Source organism: Emys orbicularis, chromosome 4, assembly GCF_028017835.1.
Source record: "Emys orbicularis isolate rEmyOrb1 chromosome 4, rEmyOrb1.hap1, whole genome shotgun sequence".
NCBI lineage: Eukaryota > Metazoa > Chordata > Testudines > Emydidae > Emys > Emys orbicularis.
Window position 1 is genome coordinate 94,155,496 of NC_088686.1, and position 20,421 is coordinate 94,175,916.

Here is a 20,421-nt window from a genome sequence, read left to right on the forward strand (position 1 = left end):
AAGGGAATTTGGGGGCAATCCTCAGCTGCACCTTCAGGTCAGTTTTCCAGCTGCTTGATGCAGCTGACAGGGACAAAGGATTGAGCCCACAGTCTTATTTTTAAATGTAAATGTTGTTGTATGTTCAAAAAAAATTGTATATTTGCACAGTCAGCAGAACCCTATTTCCACTTTACCACACCATCCAAAGCTGCTCTGCATTAGTTAACAAGCTGTCCAGGGTCTCTGCAGGTTGGCAATGTCTTTTAAAAACAGACTTCTTCCTCAGCCATTAGTGTCCCATAGAAATCAACACTGTTTGGGCTGAAAAAGCCAAGAACATAAATGTTTCTACAGATTTTAGGCTGCTCAAAATTTGTAATGTAATTATTTTAGATGAATACTAAACAAAGTAAAAAGAAAAATGAAAGATCCTATGGATATTGTGGACTACGTTTCTATAAGGTCTACTGTACTTTACATCTATTTTGGAATTGTATTACAGATATATAATCACACATCACAAACATACTATACTGCATACAACAACTTTTACTGTGCTGTTGTTCGAGAAGGGCTGATAATGCAATGAAATTGCAAATACGTAAATGGGACAATATTATTCATTTGATACAAAATGTATTTTAGGATTTTTCTGTGTTCTTTTAATGATATTATTTTGAAATATAATAAAATGTAAATAATAATATTGCATATATAACTCTAGCGTTTTCAATATGTTGCTGTCCCATGGCATAGGCATGCTTTTGTGTTGTCCTTGGCAGCCACTATCTCATAATCCAGGGAAATGAATAAGAGATCAAAGCCCAAAGACGTCAACAGAAATACTCCCATTGACCTCAATAGGCTTTGGTATGGGGCCAATAAAAACACTGAAGCAAGGACAGGTTCCAGTTTTACAGGAAAATACCAAGGAACTAAAGTGTCAAAACACTTTTCACCAGACCACCAAGCCATCTTCTCTGGCCAAGTAACGTATCCAAACTTTAAAATATTTTAACCATTCCTTTTCCCCATATGAAATGACTTGTTATACCAGAATTTTCTTTGGAAGGCAGAACAAAAAGGGGCTTGGAAATGGACTTTTAAATATAACTATAAATCAATGCTGTATTATAATTAGATGCAGAATTAGAAATCTTTTAATAACTTCCATTATTTGTCTATGAAGTCATCATATTTGTCAGAAGCCAGGATGATATGTTCAAAAGGAAACTCGTTAGATAAAATTTAAAAAATGTATGTTAACAGAACATTAAGGTTGAGAGGTTAATTCACTCAAAAGTCAGAAAATGCCAGAGTTCAGCTTGCACATGCAATCTTAGCTTATGCTCCTTATATGTATGCATTGCAAAAGACTATTTAATTACATGTTCACATATTATTTGTCAAATAATAGTTATTAAAGGGAAGCTGGTAGCGAACCTTATATATTTAGGTTGCCTAACACTTTCCGCTATAAAACATTCTTGTAACTTTTTCTTTGAGAAGCTTCAACACCGCATTGTTTGCAGCAAACCTTTGATAGTCAGGTAAGGGCAATGCCCTTGGGCTTTTCTTTTTCCCATGAAATTCCATTTCTGAGATTCATAATTTTTAAGGACTGAGAGGGCTATTATCATCATCTAGTCTGATATAAATTGTTCAAATCACCACCACTTCTCTTCTCTTGCTTGCGTTCCTCAGGAAAATTTTGGCAGCATGGCAAAATAATAATTTAACATGAATATTCTGAGGTTGGGTTGATGCCGCTGCAAAAGTTGCAGCAGCACTACAAGTTGTTCTGGAAACCTGGGATTTGAGGAGTAGCTGTAGCGGAGGAGTGCTGGAAGAAAAAGAATGTGGATGGGCTCCTTTGTCCTGGAAAAATAACATATCCCCAGGATCGAATGCCATCCTCTGGCAGCACCACAATGGGGCAGGAACCCCTTCTCTGTATCTCCTGAGGGCAGACATAAGTCAGGCTCCTCCTGCACCAGCCACCTCCCAGACCCAGCAGTTCATGTCCATTCTGGGATAATAGCCTTTTGCTACTGCCAGCTAATGTAGTTAGACCTGATCTCAACTAGAAGCAGTCAGTGCCAAAATGCTGAAGGTTCAGGGCTCAAACTATGATGATGATGCATAATGGGGGGTTGTTAGAGCTTCTCATAATAGAACTAATTTTTACCTTTTTTCTTTAAAAAAAATACAAAAAGTTTATTTTAAAATAATATTATTTAGGTTGCAAACTCAAGCATTTGTGTGTCCATACCGTGCACCCCTAAATGAGGCAGGGATCCTGTGGACAAAACAGTATGTGATCATGTCATTAAAGACTGCATCATAATGTATATGTATAAGGGGGCAGAATTAAGTTTGCATGAACAGCCATAAATCAGGCAATCCTAACTTGATTTTACCTATGTTTTTCCAGCTTCTTTTTTTAAAACGATATTATACACTCTGAATTTTCCTGAACCATTTAGAGAGTGGACCTGAGCAGTTCAGATTAATTCATGGGACAAACAACTTTGTAATTAGAGCAGGAGTTGTGTAGTTAGACTGCATGAGGTATAGACTGCCTGGCCGATGCCAGGAACCCCTAAGGATACACAGAAGAAACGATTTCCTATCACTCCATTTTAATGCTGTCAAATTAACAGCTAATAACACGTGAGAATCATTGAGGTTCTAATCTATAAAAGTGGCTCTGTAAATATTCTCATCAGTTATATATTTATTATTTCTCACTTCCATATCAAACGTACTTAGTTTACTATTAAAAATATGGTTTTCCTAACTGCTAGTCCTGCAATCCCAGCTTGGAATATGAAGACAAATTGAGCTCTTTCTGGCTTATAAATAATCACCTTTTCAAGCATCACTTTTAAAAACTGTAACTTTCACATTCTCTTACTGTGTTTTGGTTTATAATTGATATATTATTTATATAGGGCTCAGTCTTGAACCCTCCTGAGTGCCCATGCAAAGGAATTAGGGGGCATAAAGAAACAGGGGAAACTCTTGGGGTAACATTGACCGCCACTTACACACCAGTCTGAGCATTAGAGCCTGTCCAGTGTTACCAGCTCTTGTGATTTTACTGTGAGCAATTGCAGACAATTTACTGCAGGCAATAAATTTGTTGCAAGCAATATTTGGAGATTTTCTTAAAGTCCAGCTGCTGGAGTCATGTGATTACATAAGACTCTCAGCTTTCTTACAAAAAAAAAAGTTACAGCCTTTCTGGTTGCAGAGAAAAACTTGAGAATATAAATCCTAAAGACCCAGAAATTAGAAGGCAAATAAAAAAATCCAAATTTATTTTTAAAAATCTCATTATTTTTAAGCCAATCTCAAGTTTTTGGGGATCTAATTCATGATTTTTAAGTATTTGAGGCAATGCTGACAGTACTGTATCATAGACGACTGGTGCATATGACTTACTTCTTCCAGGAGCTGGAGGAAAGCAGGAACCAGTTTATGGCTCTGGCTAGATTGTAAAACTGCACTTCAGCACACAGTGCTGTAAGTATTAGTAACACTTTACAAATATATAGTTTAGAACAGTTCCTGGCCTAGGAATTTACAATACCAAAAAAACAAAAAACAAAAAAGGAGCAAAGGCATTAGCAGACAGAATCATTCTCTGTCAATAACGGAAGGGTAAAATAAATTGGATACAACAGCAAATAAATTCTGAAAACAAAATACTAAAGATCATGAAGATCCTGGCAATGGTTGTGTCAATGTATTTATTTTCTAGAGTATTTTCAATTTGTGGTGCAATTCCATGCACTTGTCTACATTATAGATAAAAATGTTGGTTAATTCCAGCCACCGCTATTTCTCTCTGAATTCTTTGCATTGGTAAATAAAACTCCAAACACTTATGTGTTTTGCATACATTTCTACTTACCACTGATGAGATCTTCAATTTTTGCTCCATGAATGTTGTACAGATGCTTTGCTGGTGAAGTAAGATTCATTCTTATTGTGCAAGCATCTAAAAACTTCACAAAAACAAAACTGTCTCACTAACGATGTTTCAAGACTAAATCCTATTTAATGCAATAAAAAACTGCAGATCCAGTCTTAATCACTTACAAACCTCATACTTATATGAATTAAATAAAAGCCCGAACACAGTGGTAAACTCATGGTATAAAGCTGTTGGATCTTTGATTCTTTCACCGACCTAGACACATGGACAGGCTAAGTACACATTACTTAGTACTAACTCTAAATCCAGTAGAATGCAAATTTACAACAAGAAAGAAACTGAACATTCCATATTGTTTCTCGGAAAATCCAATTCTATCAAAGCAGGAAAAAAGACGAAATCATCAAAAAAAACTAGTGTGATAAATAACGTTCACAAAATGTGAAATAAGCTGAAATACTGAAAAATAACAAAAAGGTATACTTTTAAAAAGATATTGGATAGGACTGTCAACTATAGCAATCATTACAGTTGTTTTAAAGGACAACGTAATTAGGGCTGGAGATTTGTCACAGCATTTTTTATCAAAAATCACAAAGCAGTCATGGTAAATTTAGTAGAAGTCATAAGTTACAAGATTTACGGTGACCTTTCCATGATTTATGATAAAAAAAATGCTGTGACAAATGAAATTCAACTATTCCTCATAGGCCAGCATCCTTCTCCGCTGCTGCCTCCTCCTCATTCCTCCTCATCCCGGCACTGCAACCATAAGTAATAGCCTAGTGAGGAGGAGAGGCCTTGGAGGGGAGAAGGGAGCTGGAGAGCAAACCCAACCCACTCTCACCCTGCAGCAGTGACTCGTGTCCTGAGGGGCTGGGCCTGGCTCCTGGCTCCCAGCTTGCCTTGCACTCACTCCCACAGCAGCAGCTTCTGCCGCTATTCTGGGAGTTGCAACCTGGCACACAAGGTCACAGTGCTGCCCAGGTTTGGCTCAGGCCAAACCCAAGCAGCACGCTATCCCACACACCAGGTTACAATGCCACTCGCTGAAATTTGGCCTGGCCACCAGCCTGTCATGATAGGCTGAGCCAAACCTGAGCAGCGCTGTGAATCTGTGCACCAGGTTGCAATGCCAGGCTCAGTCCCACAGGACAGAAGCCACAGCTGCAGGATGAGTTTTTAAACTCATACAGACACAAAAGTCACCGACAAACAGGAAAATTATCATGTCCATGACATTTTTCCTTACGATGACAAACCTGCAGTCCTGGGATAATATATAATTAAGATACTACTGTTCATAGGAAAACCTAAGGGCTTGATCCTCAGCTGTTTCATCTCCCCCAATCCTGAAGGCAGCCCCTATTGTCGATTGCTCTAACTTATGTGGGTGACAACTCTCCTAGCCCTCATGTCCTCAACCCGACTCAAAACTCCCCCTACATGGAAGGGAAAGCATATGGCATAAAGCTGACTATGCAGGCTTTACAGCACCAGAAATTCCCCCTTTTGTCAAGGGAATCACCAGTTGCTCCTTTATGGCAGCTGTAAGTCACCTTTACATCATTCCAGTGGTGCAAAGGAAACTTAACCTGGACTGAGGATCTGGCCCTAAATATTTTGTCTTTCATAAAAAACAATTTGTGATATCATCATCAATCATTTGTATTACATGAGGGCCAGGAGGCCCCAAAGGAGACTGGGGCCTCTTTGAGTATGTCTACACTGCAATTAAAAACCTGTGGTTGGCCCATGCCAGCTGACTCAGGCTCGGGCTCCAGGGCTGACAAATCGCTGTGTAGACATTTGGGCTCAGGCTGGAGCCCGAGATCTGGGACCCCGTGAGAGTTAAGGATCCCAGAGCATGGGCTCAGGCCTGTGCCTAACGTCTACACTGCAATTTTTAGCCCTGCAGCCCGAGCCCCACAAGCCCGAGTCAGCTGACCTGGACCAGCCATGGTGCTTTTATCCCCGTGTAGACATACTGTCAGTGGTAGGTGCAGTACATACACACATTACAAGACATTCTTCCACAAAGAGCTCACAATTTCAATTTATCAAGACAAAGAGTGCAAGGAAATGTTATCATTCCTTAGTTAACTACTAAGCTACACAAAAGGTATTGGCCCTGTGTAAAAGCGTTGGGTGTGTAGGCAGAGATCTTGGGTCACACTAGAGATAAAACACAATGTGGCAATATCTTAAGAAGACTGAAATGACTGAAGCAAATGGCTCCCTTTGGGTGATGGAAGGGTTTTGACACACCAGCAGAGGTGAAGACACTCCTGTGGTATTTGCTGCTGAAGGGAAGCCGTGGGGGCTGGCCTGCCTCTAATACTTTCTAAAATCATAATTCAAAGCTCTCAATATATATTAAACTCTAGAAATGTTAACCATTGTTTTATTTCATCTCCCATCCATAACTGAACAGACAAAGAGGTTGTTTTTGTGTGTGTGACTGCAGTACAACCTCTATTATCCAAATGCTTTGGAAGACTCTGGGGAAGTTTGGACAATTAGGTTGCACATACTCACGAATATTTTAAATGCAAACAAATAGAGATTAAGGGACCCTGTTTCAGAAAAAAGTCAGTTTTGGAAAATCAAAGCTGTACTATAACATTTCCCCTATTCGTTTGTGTATACTTCTATGTGATTAATATTCAGTGATTCCTTCCATTTCTTTGTAGTTTTTGTATATATTGGAAACAAATTGATAATGTTAAAAGAAAAGTGAACAAGATAAAAATATTGCAGCAGTCTGGCTTATGTAAAATACCTATGACATTTTCAACATCCTGTTATAATTTCAAACTGAAGCAATGGGATATTGTGACAGGATGTACCAGGCCTTCTCTGCCTCCCATCGGAGGCATTGCTACACTGACAAACCCACCCAAGGAAAAGCATCGCCTAGGAAAGACGGATAGTGAATTTAGATGTCCAAGCACTATCTAGAGAAGCCTCGTACTGTCAGAACCAACAAGACTAGGGCTAAAGTAATCCTTCCATGCATAAACACGGGAAACTTGATTAGGAGGAGAGAGATTATATTACCTCTCTATTTGGCAATAGTGTGACCACTGCTGGAATACTGTGTCCAGTTCTGGTGTCCACAAATCAAGAAGGATGCTTATAAAGCGGAATGGGTTCATAGAAGAGCCATGAGAATGATTAAAGAAGTGAAAAACATGCCTTATAATGATTGAGTTTCTTAAGTCTATCTATTTAGCTTAACAAAAGGAAGGTTGAGGGGTGACTTGATCACACTCTGTAAGTACCTACATGGGGAACAAATATTAGATAATGGACTCCTCAGTCTAGAAGGCAAAAAGTATAACAAAATCCAGTGGCTGGAAATTGAAGCTAGCCAAATTCAGAATGGAAATAACATGTATATTTTTAACAGTGAGGGTAATTAACCATTGGAATAATTTACTCAGGCTTGTGATGGACTGGCAATTTTTAAAATCAAGATTGGATTTTTTAAAAAGATATATTCAGTCCAAAAAGTAATTATTCTGGGGAAGTTCTATAGCCTGTGTTATATAGGAGATCAGACTAGATTATCACAGTGGTCCACTCTGGCCTTGCAATCTATGATCCTCCAGTGGATATAGGGGCTGGGAAGAGGCAGTGGCCAATCAGACCCCACTAAGGTAAGATAAGATAAGAAGGCTTGTCTGCTTCTTCTGAGAGAGAGTGCTGAGTGAAGCTGAGACAGGAGAAATGATCCCTGGCTCTAACCCAAAACACCCAGACCCAGGTTGGAGCCTAACAATCAGACTGCAGCTTCAGTAATAGTTTGTGACAAACTGTTTATTTCGTTGTGGAGTTTAAAAGGACTAGAAGAGGTTCACTGCACAAGACACCTTGCTCATGATGAGTTCTGAAAGATATACAATGGCAACCTCTTATCCTTGAACCTTCAGATAAAAGCCTTCCTTTGTCCTAAAAACAAAAATCATGTGCAATTAAGAGTTTCGTGTGTTTCAGGAATGGTTCTTGGAATCAGCAGCTTCATCATCATGTATGTGGCTTTTTATGGATACCGACATGGATTCCAAGAAGAAAGTCTATAATCAGCTAGAAAGATTTTTATTAAACCAGATTCCGCTTTGTGAAGAAGACCAATTCTTAGATTTATTTTCATTTTGTTTTTTCTTGTGACCTCTACAGTGCCCTCTCGTGGCCCATCACATCACAACTTGCCCAGCCTTGGCTTGCCACTGGTAGTTTGCTGCCTCTTGAGTGGTAGTGGCGCTTTAGCCCTCTGGCCAAGTCCTACCCCTTCTTGAGTATTACAATCCAAATGAAATTAGAAACAAAAAAAACAGGATTGTCCAATGAACTTCTATAGGACCCAATCATTTTATTCAGGTCTTCTCTTCAACAGTCCATATGTCAGCCAGTTACCTACAGTTGGGTCACCCCTTAGAGCAGGAGGACCATCCAACCAGCAAGCTAGCTTATCTCTGGGCTTCAGCCAGACTTCTCTCACATCAGGAGAAGCAGCACTCTGCTGTTTTTCCTAGGCGGTCTTGGACTGGGCTAGATCTTCTCCTTTTAGCTCTCTATCCATGTCTGACATCTGCTGCAGGTATAGAAAGAAGGGATAAATTGGATCCACAGGCTTTCATTAACCCTCTCATTGCCAGTGTGGGGCCTATCTGCCTAACATGTCCTTATTGTTTCCAAAAATCACAGCATCTAAACCGGAGAAGGCAACCTATGGCATGCATGCCAAAGGTGGCACGCGAGCTGATTTTCAGTGGCACTCACACTGCCCGGGTCCTGGCCACTGGTCCGGGGGGCTCTGCATTTTAATTTAATTTTAAATGAAGCTTCTTAAACATTTTTAAAACCTTATTTACTTTACATACAACAATAGTTTAGTTATATATTATAGACTTATAGAAAGAGACTTTCTAAAAACGTTAAAATGTATTACTGGCACGCAAAACCTTAAATTAGAGTGAATAAATGACAACTCGGCACACCACTTCTGAAAGGTTGCCGACCCCTGATCTAAACCATTATTAGAATGCTCCAGATTTGTTTGACCTAAAGATCTGAGAACTGAATATTATTAAAAATGTCTCCAAATTTTTCTCATTTCACAAACTTTTCTGAACGTTGCCTGAAAGTGTGATAGGCTAATCAAGGCATTTAGTATCAACAAGAGCTTGACTGTCTGAATCTTATTGCCTGCCTACAAAATAGTAGCTGTTGACAGATGGAAACTGCTTTTCTTTGAAATGTGTAACCTAAAAGAATGTATAATGTATCCAATGTATAACCTAAAAGAGTTCTCATGGAGCTCCTGGTCTTCAGGATACCAGCTGCTACTACATCAAAGATCTTGGCTGTCATAAATCTTGTTCATCTTTGTTTAATGCTAGATGGGTTCTACCAATGGCCTTGGCCCCCTCCAAGGATTTTGTGCTCCTCCGGCAATGCACAGAGGGCAAAAAAGGCATGTTCAGAATTCCTGGGCAGTCCTGGGCACAACTGCTCACAGGATTAGAGGAAAGAAAGATGAAGTAACACCATTTGTGGCAGTGTCTTCAGACCCATCAATTCAGCCCCCTTCCTTTAGGTCCTGTACCAAGCATATCTTGGCTTGACCTAAGGATCTATTCCAATGTATTTCAAGTGTCCTGGATTTGTAAGAATGGTATTTATAAGCCTATTAATCAAACAAGGCCTACAAGTTTGGTTCTTTTAAATACCATTATAACTGAGGAGGCTCACACACTATTGCTTGTGCATGCAAGGTCAGATCCTAAACTATACTTACTCTGCACATCTGCATTTTCCTGCTGTTTTCTAGTTTATCATAGCTTTTAGAGAGATCCCATCCATGATTTGTATATCATGCTGGAACACATTTATCATACCCAAATTCCCAAGCCCTGTTGAAATACAGTGGTATTTCTCCAAGCAACTGAGCCAACATCATGCATTCAGAAGACAATTCTATGGAATTGCTCTCCCTCACTCTGCCAGAAACCAGATACTTTTAACTTTACAAATAGTATAAATGGCAAAAAATAAATTTATAGTATTAAAAATCTTTAAGATTTAATAATGTAAGGTGTTGAGCATCATATGGGTAAGACAATTCATTTAGAAATATACAATCTTTTGTAGTGTTCTTTTAAAAATTATTAGTATGCAACACATGCTTTATTAAGAATGCATGTTTTAATACCCAGTGTTCCTTTTTTTCTATCTGTACAGTAACCATAGTACTTAAGCATATGAACTATCTATAGTTGTTCTGGAGTTGTGCAATAGTGTACAGTGAATGCAAATTTAATGTACACTAAAAAGGTGAATCACTCTAGGAATTGTGTGAATAAGCTGAAACGGTCACTGAAATGATGCCAGTGAAATTACCTGTCATTCTCTGAAAGAAAATAGCATACAAGTTACTTTAAAGATGACAGAAATGGCAATACTTTGACCAGGTGAAATTCGCTGTTCATGGAACTGTTGAAAAGAAACAAGAAGAGGAAATACTGAAGACATTATTCATCTATCATGCCCATTCCAGGTCATCCAGGTGATGTTCCTTTTTCAAAGTGCTCCCATATAGAAAACCAGGGCTTGAAACAATGAAGTGTTTTTTTCTACCACTGTGGTAAATTGTAAAAAAAAAATGTGTCCAGTTATATTAGTTCCATGTTTAACTGTAACAGTAAGCTACGTGTCTTGCTCCAAGAGCAGAAACATTCTGCAACTGTCATCTTGCACCAGACTTGTGTATGTCTATGTCTACACTTCGAGCTTGAAGGTATAATTTCCAGCTCTAGGAGACATACCCATGGTAGCACTGATCGAGTTCACGTGTTAAAAATAGTGTAGCCATGGCAGCGTGAGTGACAGGTCTGTTTTTACCATACTAATGATTAGAGCTAGCATGGGTGTGTCTCCTCAAACTGGAAATTATACCTTTGAGCTCAGAATGTAAAATACCCTTAGAAACATATGTTTCTCTGCCAAATACAATGAAATGGAAGAAATAACGAAAACACATTATCCACAAAGCTTTGTATTTCCTTGCTTTTTCTTTCCTTCCTTCATTCCCCAGCACAAGTTAGAGTAGCTTCAGGATTGCTGTAACATGGACTGGAAGATAACAGTTCAGAAGGGGCTGCACCACCAGCCAGGATTGCCAAAGTACATTGTACTCCAAACTCCTTAGCTGCTGCCTAAGGCAGGTTTAAGTTTGGAGAGATGCAGAGGGGATTTAGTAGTTGAGTATCTAGTCTATATTTAAAAAATGCCTTCCAGGGATTTCATCCTAAATTTGGTAAACAGAATTATGTGTTTGTATAAGTCATTGAAGTCACAGAAACATCTTATATATTCTTTAGTTAGGACCCCATAGAAGCTACTGAGCTCTGAATTTCCAGAAAGCTGCCCTTTGGTAAGAAAACAGTTGCAAACTTGTCCAGCATATGTCCTATAACAGGGGTTCTCAAACTGGGGGTCACGAGGTAATTACATGGGGGGTCGTGAGCTGTCAGCATTTATAATAGTGCTAAATATGAAAAAAGTATTTTTAATTTATGGGGCGGGGAGTCACAGAGGTTTGCTGTGTGAAAGGGGTCACCAATACAAAAGTTTGAGAACCACTGTCCTATAAATGCTAATCTGAGTTGGACTGCATACAGATTCAGGGCCTCCAGTTTCTGAATGGAGTAGCACTCACAGCTGGCCACACCACAGCAGAAGCTAAAAAAAGGAGATAATATCAGAGGCACATGGCCCACATGGGACCAATGTAGTGCTTCTTGCATCCAACAGCACACTTGGAACTGAAGTATTCTGCATGAAAGCATCTCTTGAAGTGACCTCTAGAATTGCACTCTTTCTCACCAGGGGCCCATATCAGTACTTCTACATAGCTGAGCACTTTGAATCATTTTGCTGCTGTTGCTTCTAGAGGAGTCCAAGGCTCTGAAGTTCCTGCCTCTTTGACTCTTTGAAAACAGCTTTGACTGTTTACATTCCACAAGGCAGATGCCTGAACCAAAGTGTTCAGATCCAATAGACGTGAAGACAGTTTGAATTTAGAACGATGGGGGGGGATGCAGTAATTAGAGTTATGACTGTAACGTATTTTCAGCTACCTAGATTAAAGTTCCCTTTTTGCTATTTGTCAGTTTTGTCTTGCATATTATAAATGAGAATTATGTGAATGATGTCTTGCAAGGATAGTCTTCCAACGACAATCACATGGGATCAATTTATCCTTGTGAAAAATAAATCAAGTTGAAAATTTGCTATTTACCTCAAGCATCAGCAAATCAGAGATATAATATATCATAACACAGTCTCTAAAGGCTTTTTAAGTGAAGAGGGAAGATAAATATAACACTTTTTAATCAAAGATTAACCAAAGTAAATATAAAAGCTTCTCTGACAGATTTAATCCTTTTGCTACTCACTTTCCCCCTCCCCCACCCTTAATAACCATTTTATTCCTGTGTTTTCAATGGAGCTTGAAATAAACATGGCTCTTATGCTTCAGCATCATAGAATGGTATCAGCATAGCTCTGAACTGAGTTGTTAACCTGTATTCTCTTTTTTAGGTCTAGTCCAGTGGTCAAAGTTCTTTTTGATCTAGGTCCTACCCACACATCGTTTGTTTTTAAAATTTGGCTGGACAAACAACAAAACAGATGCATTTTACCAAGAAGACAATCCTTCAGTTATTATGAATTTTTAGGTCCAAACTCTAACCTCTTAAAGAGTGCTGATTTACTTTCCAGGGGATTTTGCTACCTAGATGAATCTCAAATAGGCAACAGTGAATGCTGAAAGTCATATTGTAACAGCTGACTATAATTGGTAAAACTGGTTGTAAATTCCAGCACCAGCTACTTTTATAGCATAATTATGAACTTTAGATTGCAAGTTCTTTAAGACAGGGCATGACTATTTTATCATATGTCCGTACCGTGTTTAGCACAATAGGATACTGATTAGAATATGTAGGTGTTACTACAATACACCATAATAAATAAATTATAATAATAGAGTACTTTCCAAAAGAATTGTGAAGTCAGAATGATCTCTAGCCACTTGACAAGGCACTAAGCACATTCCTGTCCTCAACTTTTTATGCTGAACTTCAGAATATCCTCTTTTTAGATTCTTAAATGACCTCTTCACAAAATGACCAAATCACACAATTTGAACAATTATGAGGAATTGAGAAGAGAGGATATCTCCCAAGTACACCCTGGCCTTTTGTAGCATTCAGCACTTGAAGACAGAGGTAAAGTCACTATTTAATAATGGTGACATTTCCTTATTCTTGATTATAGAATATTCCTATATTCTCTGTTATTGCTGAAGGTGCTGAATTATTATTTTTCTATTGCAATTAGAAGTCATTATATAAAAACCTAAGAGATGAATTAATAGATATTATATAAATATTTGAAAAAATACTTATTGATAACTTAGATGTTTTCTGCATTTTGCAGCTTGTTATGTGTTTAATATTTTTTCTTTCCTTTTGCCAATTTTCCAAATATCCTTATTTCTGGTTTGTTTTAATTTTGAAATGTACCTGGATAGGCTGTTTATCTCATTGGTCCTGTTCAGAAGGAAGATAAGAGGAAAAAAAACAGTAAATCCCTGAATGAGTTTAAAATGCCTACTTGGCATGGCCAATCAGTAGATTTGCTGTTATAAGGTAGCAGTGCCTCCACAGGAGGTCCACATAATGGATAAATGAAAATGGGAGGATTTTGCACAATCTGATGAATCTGGCTTATGGACAGTTGAGATACAGCCAATAGTGGTGACATTTCCCCCTCATTCCTTATTGATAAGCATCTATCAGATTAGAAAAGAGATGGTCACTACTGGTGTCATGGTTGAGGAGCAAGATGGAGGAAATGTTTTACGTCCCTGGGCAAAGATGCAGCAGATATCTGATGGGGTCAACCCAATATTTGTGAGGTGGATGAAGGCTAATGAAAGTCCTACAAGAGGTGGTTACTGACTCATCCATGGGAGCAGGATATCCTCATGGCTTTAAGTGTGATTCTATTCTGAAAAATGACCATGTACTGCAGCACCTTCTTACTCAACAGATTATTCTTGTTGTGTATTTAGTCCTATTTGCTTATTTTAGAGACAGCAGTAAATTTCGATAGCTTTATCACATTAGCCATATAGTGAGCTGGATTCTATTCCTTCTTTTATTTAAACAGAGTTGTACAAACTGGCCTCCCCTGGCCAAGTGTCAAGAAAAGGCAATTTTCAGTTCTGATCAGGGCTCTACAGGACTCCCACCAATAGACTTTTGCCTGCTGTGCTCTTTGTGAAGGAGAGGATGCAGAGGATGGTTATTTTCACCTAAAGGGGTCTCCTACAAGGTGCTGTTCCAGTCTATACGCCCATGTTGTGCAACAAGCATATGAAGTCACTGTAGGAGATCTTCAGGAGATAAAGGTATGGACCTATCATTTGAATAGTGTCCCCAGTATTATTATTAGGCTTTTCTATGGTGCTTACCACTATGTTATCTGAATTTGTCCTCATAACATCCTGTAAAGTAGAGTAGTATCATCATCTCCATTTTACAGATGGAGATTAGTAGCACAAAGAGATTGAGTGTCTTGCTCAATGTCACAGAAGATGTTTTTGGCAGAGCTGTGAAGAACCAGAGAAATACTGGAATGAGGAAGAAAAGAGGGTGTATTTGGGGGGAAGATAAAATGACAAGAGAAGGAAGGAGAGTGAGGAAGAAAATGAAAGGGAAGGAGAGAATCAGAAGAGAAGAGACCAAAAGGCTGAAAATGAAAGACAGAAGAAAAAGCGTAAAGTGATGGACAAAAGCAACAGAGACATACTAAATTACATTTTGAAAAATGTATTTAATAGAAAACTGAATGACTATGTTCAAATTAAACAAACAAATATTATGCACGTACAAAAGATTGAATTCCCTCAGAAGCTCCTTTCTCCTCTATAACTGTACATAGCAAGACCAAAAATGCCGGGGTGATCTTTTATCCCTGACTCAGAAAGGAGAAATATGCTGTTTAAATTTACCAGAAATGTTGTGTGTGGGGAGATATCTTGGTGGGCGGGACAGAGGATTTTATTCACCTATTAGCAAATTACTTATCTTATGGGTTGCGCAAAAGATATTGCTTGGCCTGCTTGCCTGAACATGCTAGTCCAGCCCTGCCTGTAGGTCCACAAGCTGCCTCCATTTGCTTGAACCAGTCCTGAACTTTCCAGTCAGAAGGCAGCTTCTCAGAATGATTTTTATGTAAGAAATATAAGTTCAAGGTTTTCTATAATTTCTTTTTGTAAATTAGCATCAGTGCTCATAGTAGTAAAAACTGTAATACATTCCTCAATATGGGAAGATTTTTAATGCCCCACAATCCATAGAAAGAAGAAAGATGTTTAGTCTCTTTCTCGCTGGGTAATTATATAGTCCTTATGTCTGTAATTTCTTAAGCCTTGTCTACACAAATAACTAGTTAGCAGCAAGTTGGTGTCCGAATCTACCCTGAACTAGCCTGCTGCAGATTGTGTGGATCCTGCACGTTAACAGTTCGTTAATGCACTCTGATTGGTCCTATTTCAAAGAGGACTAGATCAAAGCACATTAATGAATTGTGAATGTGCATCAGCAGGGTCCACACAGACAGTTAGTCCAAAGCAGGCTAGTGCAGGGAGATTCACACCCCAGCTTGCCACAAAATAAATTTTTATGTAGACAATCCCTAAGTGCCTGAATTTTACACCTTTCCTACAGTTTTTATTTTTTAAATGGGACCCGATGGAATTCAAAGGAATTCATAAATCAGAGAGGATGGAATGTCAATGCTCCAGGCATCCAATCCAATGCCCATTGCACACAATAGAAATCTTTCCAGAGACTTCAGTAGGAGGTGAATTGGGCTGTAAGGCTGTGAAAAGATTATATATACCTTTTCAGACTTATTTAAAAGATAACATGGAATAATGATAGAAATCCTGACAGTGTAATTTATCGATACTAACTGTGTCTTTTGAAAGCTACCAATATACTTATGGATTTGCCTGATTATTTAAGTATTTGTTGTTATAAGAGCATACATAAAGAGAACACATTAACCCAGAAACTATTAAATTGCCAAGAAAGTCTTTAGTTAAGGAAAAGGATTTTTGCTTCTAGTGCAAAAGTGTACACTTTTTCTAAAATGTTAAATCAAATCTATAATCTAATCAAATACTTATTTGGAATAAAGAATAATTAACATGGAGGAGTGAGTAGGGTGACCAGATAGCAAGTGTGAAAAATCGGGACGGGGGTGGGGGATAATAGGAGGCTATTTAAGAAAAAGACCCAAAAATCGGGACTGTCCCTATAAAATCGGGACATCTGGTCATCCTAGGAATGAGGACAATTTTTTTCCAGGAAACTTGGGCTGTTTAATAAACAAAGTTTACCTTTTCAATTTGGTCCTGTGCTGCAATAATCTCATAGCCATCCTGCCCTGAGCAATTCTTAAACACCAAAATCCTGAGTGAGGACTTCTCAATAAGCTTCTTCATGCGGTTGGAAAGGACAGGCTTGGTTTTCCTTCTCTTGGCACCAGTAGAAAGAACCAGACCATTCATCGTCCAAGTTACTTTCTTCATTAATGACAGATGGTCTGGAAGAAAAGAGAAAAAAAAAGTAAAGTAAATATTTGGCTTCAAAATTAAAAATGGACACATCATGCTCCCCTTTCCCTATTATATTAATAATACACACTGGCCTGTCTCCATGTAGATGCTGGTATTTTCTGAAATACTACCACACGCTTCCCACTAACCATGACATAAGCTGTAGCAAGCTGTCTCCACTGATAGCCTGCATAAATCATCATTCCTGAAGGGAACAGATGTTCAGGGTATGAAAGAGTAATACCACAATTTAGTCATAATTAAAATTCACTCTTAGCATGCTTCTATCACCGATCAGAGAGGAGTATTTAGCTTTTCACCTACAAAAAAACTGCTTCCCATCTCTTCTGCTTCAGGAAAATTAAGCCTGTTCCTTAACTTGTACAACGTTTGAGTTCCACATCTGACATTGAATCCCACAAAGGATGCTATTTTTCCTCCTTAACAGTTGATTTCCTTGAATGCTTAAAAAGATGACCTCTACCTAGTGCCACAGCACAGAATATATTTGCAACTACATGTAAAAGCTTGAACCCTTACTGGAGTTGCCATACAGGAAAGTAAATTGTAGAAAATATGTTGCTACAGATTAAAACCAGGCCAGTAAACACACTATTTTTGTCAGTAATAGTTTAGTCTCATCTACACATTTTCAAAAATAGAGTTCAGGGACTAAGTCATTTAACTCCCATTGATGTTAATGAGAGCTGCGTTACTAAATCACCACATATCACTTTGAAAATGTAAGGATCACATTGCCATTATTAGTGCTGGATAACATGTTAAGTGAATGCCACTGTTCTTTCTTTCTTTGGAGAGTTGGTTTCAATTCACAAATCTTTAACATCACGCGCATTAGAGTTATTCCATTATGGAATATATAGAGCATGTCAACATGTTTGTTTTCATTAAAATTACAATAATAAATTGGCAGTGCTTCTTGCTGCAATCTGCATTCGTTCTAGAAGGACACTCTCCCTTTTTTCCCTCAAGGACATAGCTATTTACAGTGCAGCTGGAAAGATCCTCATTTATTCAGGGGCTCCATTTCCCAAATAAATATCCTCAGTGGGTACCTGTCTGTAGAAACTCAACTGCTCCAATTCTGTAGTATGGGCCAGATCGTCAGCCAGTTTATATAGGGTTGACGCTGTTGATTTCAGTAGAGCTACACTGATTTACAGCCACTGAGGATCAGATTCTATAAAACCATCTAATCTAATGGTGGTCAGTGGGTGGCATTTTGGCATGTTTGTTCTCAGCCTAGAAGTGAATTTCATTTTTTAAAGTCTTTGCACTTCTGAGCAGTTTCTATTTTCTGCCTCACATTAATATCCTCCCTCCCCTTAGGAGGTTCTTTACATTTCTGGCAGAACTCATGAATTTCCTGTTTTTCCCAGTTTTAAAACAGCCATCCTTAAGGCACACACAGCAACTTGGGCCTTTTGTTGTCACTGTGAAAATCCATCCAGATTTGGCCAAGTTATGAGCACATGCACACACTCTGAACTTGTTAGAGGCTTACTGCTATATCTCCCAACACTCCATCTGCTGTGAGTAGGCCCTAGTCCCACAGCACTAGCCCCTTCATGGCAAACGCACTGAGCATGCTCCAGCCCCATGGAGCTTTATAAATGCCAATTACACTCAGACTTTTACAGGGTGGACATAGAGCAAGAATTCCAGATAGGACATAGATGAATCATCAACAGTGGCTCCCATCCCTTCAGCTGAGGGGAAGGTGTGCTGGGTTGGAGGCAGGAGGAGACCTTCCCCTGAAATTCTGTGCACTTCAAAGCCCTTATTATTGAGCAAGACCTCATACTCCTACCTTAGGAGGCCGTCAAGTATCACCCCTCCCTGAAAATGGCAGCCACTTCCCAACCACCCCCTCGTGGTCTGAGGTCATTCTGCAGGCACAGCCTCACTTTTCCTCATCTTCAACTCAGGGCCCCTTAAATCAAACTACCAACAAATTCTTTCTGGTTCAGCCAGGCCCTTCCTTGGGGTTTGATCTATTAAAATAACAAAATTATTCCCACATAAAGTTCTCCAATTTCCACCAATTGCATACTCCCACTGAGGATCTCTCATTCTTCCCCCACCTTGAGCTTGTTCCCTGAAGACTCAGGGCTCCCTGCTGGCACCTATTCACTTCCAGCAAATTTTTGTAATCTCTCTTTCACTGAGGAGTCCCTTTTCTCTGCAGCTTCCTTCTCCTCCACACCCAGCTTGCTCTACTCATTAAACCCCTTAGGTGTTTAACTATTTAAACCTCATCCCAGGTGTGGCAGGCAGGGCTAATTGTACATAGTTGGCCAGCTCCAGGCCTCTGGCCCTTAAAGGGATAGGCCACCCCACATCCCATTTTACAAATGGAGTACGTGAGTACACAGTCTTCCAGAAAAAACAGTAACCATGGTTCTGTGATATGTGTGACATGGATTCCGCTTCTGGTGCACATGAGCCCCGTGCATGAAAGGTCAGATTCTTTTGGCTAGCAGTGTCCATTAGTGGCACACCCTGGATGCCCTTATGTTCCCTCCACCTGAGGGCAAAAAGGATGGAGCAAGCCCAACTGTCCTTCAGTTCTTTCAGCAATACAGAATTCAGATGGAACAGAACTCTGTAGGACAGCATGCAACTAGCTGATGAGGTGTATCATCGACTTAAATGTCTCCTGTGATATATAAGCTGTTGCTGATGTGGAATCTAACAGAGCCACTGTGAGTGCTATTCTCTGAGTCAGTAACAGTGCTTAACTTTTCTTTGTTGATCTTGAGACTTAGTGTGGTAAAAAGATGTTGGATTAGGTGAATGATACCATTCACCTGCTACAGTGATATTTCTCAAATAAGCCAATTGCCGAGGTATGGATATACCTAGATCCCTTGTTTCCCTAGGTGAGCTCAGAGCTGCCATGACTACCAAGCACTTGGTGAGTACCCTTGTTGCTGCTGAAAGACCAAAGGATAGAACTCTGTATTGGGACTGGGATACTCCCTCTTGGAATCTGAGGTATTGCCTGTGTGCCAACTGTATCAGTATGTAAAATTATATGTCTTGCAGACTGAGATCTGCGAACCAGTCTTTTGGAATTTACCAAAGGGATTATGGAGGCCAGTTTTACCATCCTGAATTTGAAATAGTGGATGAATCTGTTGAATCTCTTCCTTCTTCAGAATTAGAAAATAATGTGAGTAAAAACCCCTTCCTCTGAACTTCAGGGGCACTCCTTCCACTGCTCACAGATTTAGAAGGGAATCCACTTCTTGCTTTAACTGTATCTTGTATGAAGGATATCTGGAGAAGGGAAGGGAAAGGCAATAGGAAAGGACTGAAATTGAATGGAATACCCCACGTTAATAATCGCTAAAACCTAGCAGCTTGAGGTCATTTGATTCCAGGCATCTCAAAAATGCCAATGGGGCTGGAGGGGAGGGTATAGGTCTTCCAAAGATTATTTGGCTCTCAACAATGGCATCAAACTTGCTGCCAGGTGAGGGACGCAGGGTATGCTGTACTGAAGGAAGAGGCAAATGGCCTTCTGCATTGGAATTTCTGCTTCTTTCTTAGCAGCTCTAATAATCTTTGTGGGTTATAACAATACATGAAAGTCTTTTGTCTCAAGTGAGTTTTCTTCTAGGTCTATTTTCTCCTGGGGTCTAGCAGGTAGACTCCCAAGAAATGGAGACCAGCTCTCAAATCTTTCAGAGAGTGCAGAGCTTCATCAGTTCCTTCACTAAAACATGTCACAACCTTCAAATGGAAGGTCCTCAATTGTTGTCTCCTTCAG

General features: G+C 39.3%; 1 protein-coding gene across 1 annotated transcript in view; it reads right to left on the reverse strand.

The window, feature by feature from the left end:
- Window positions 1-20,421, reverse strand: part of DCDC1 (doublecortin domain containing 1) — a 382,673-nt gene that overhangs the window by 333,065 nt on the left and 29,187 nt on the right. The window contains exons 6-7 of the mRNA XM_065403326.1: window positions 16,407-16,612; window positions 3,902-3,995 (exon numbers count right to left, since the gene is read on the reverse strand). Of these exons, the coding sequence (XP_065259398.1) occupies window positions 3,902-3,995; window positions 16,407-16,612 (300 nt within the window). The remainder of the gene's footprint in view (window positions 1-3,901; window positions 3,996-16,406; window positions 16,613-20,421) is intronic.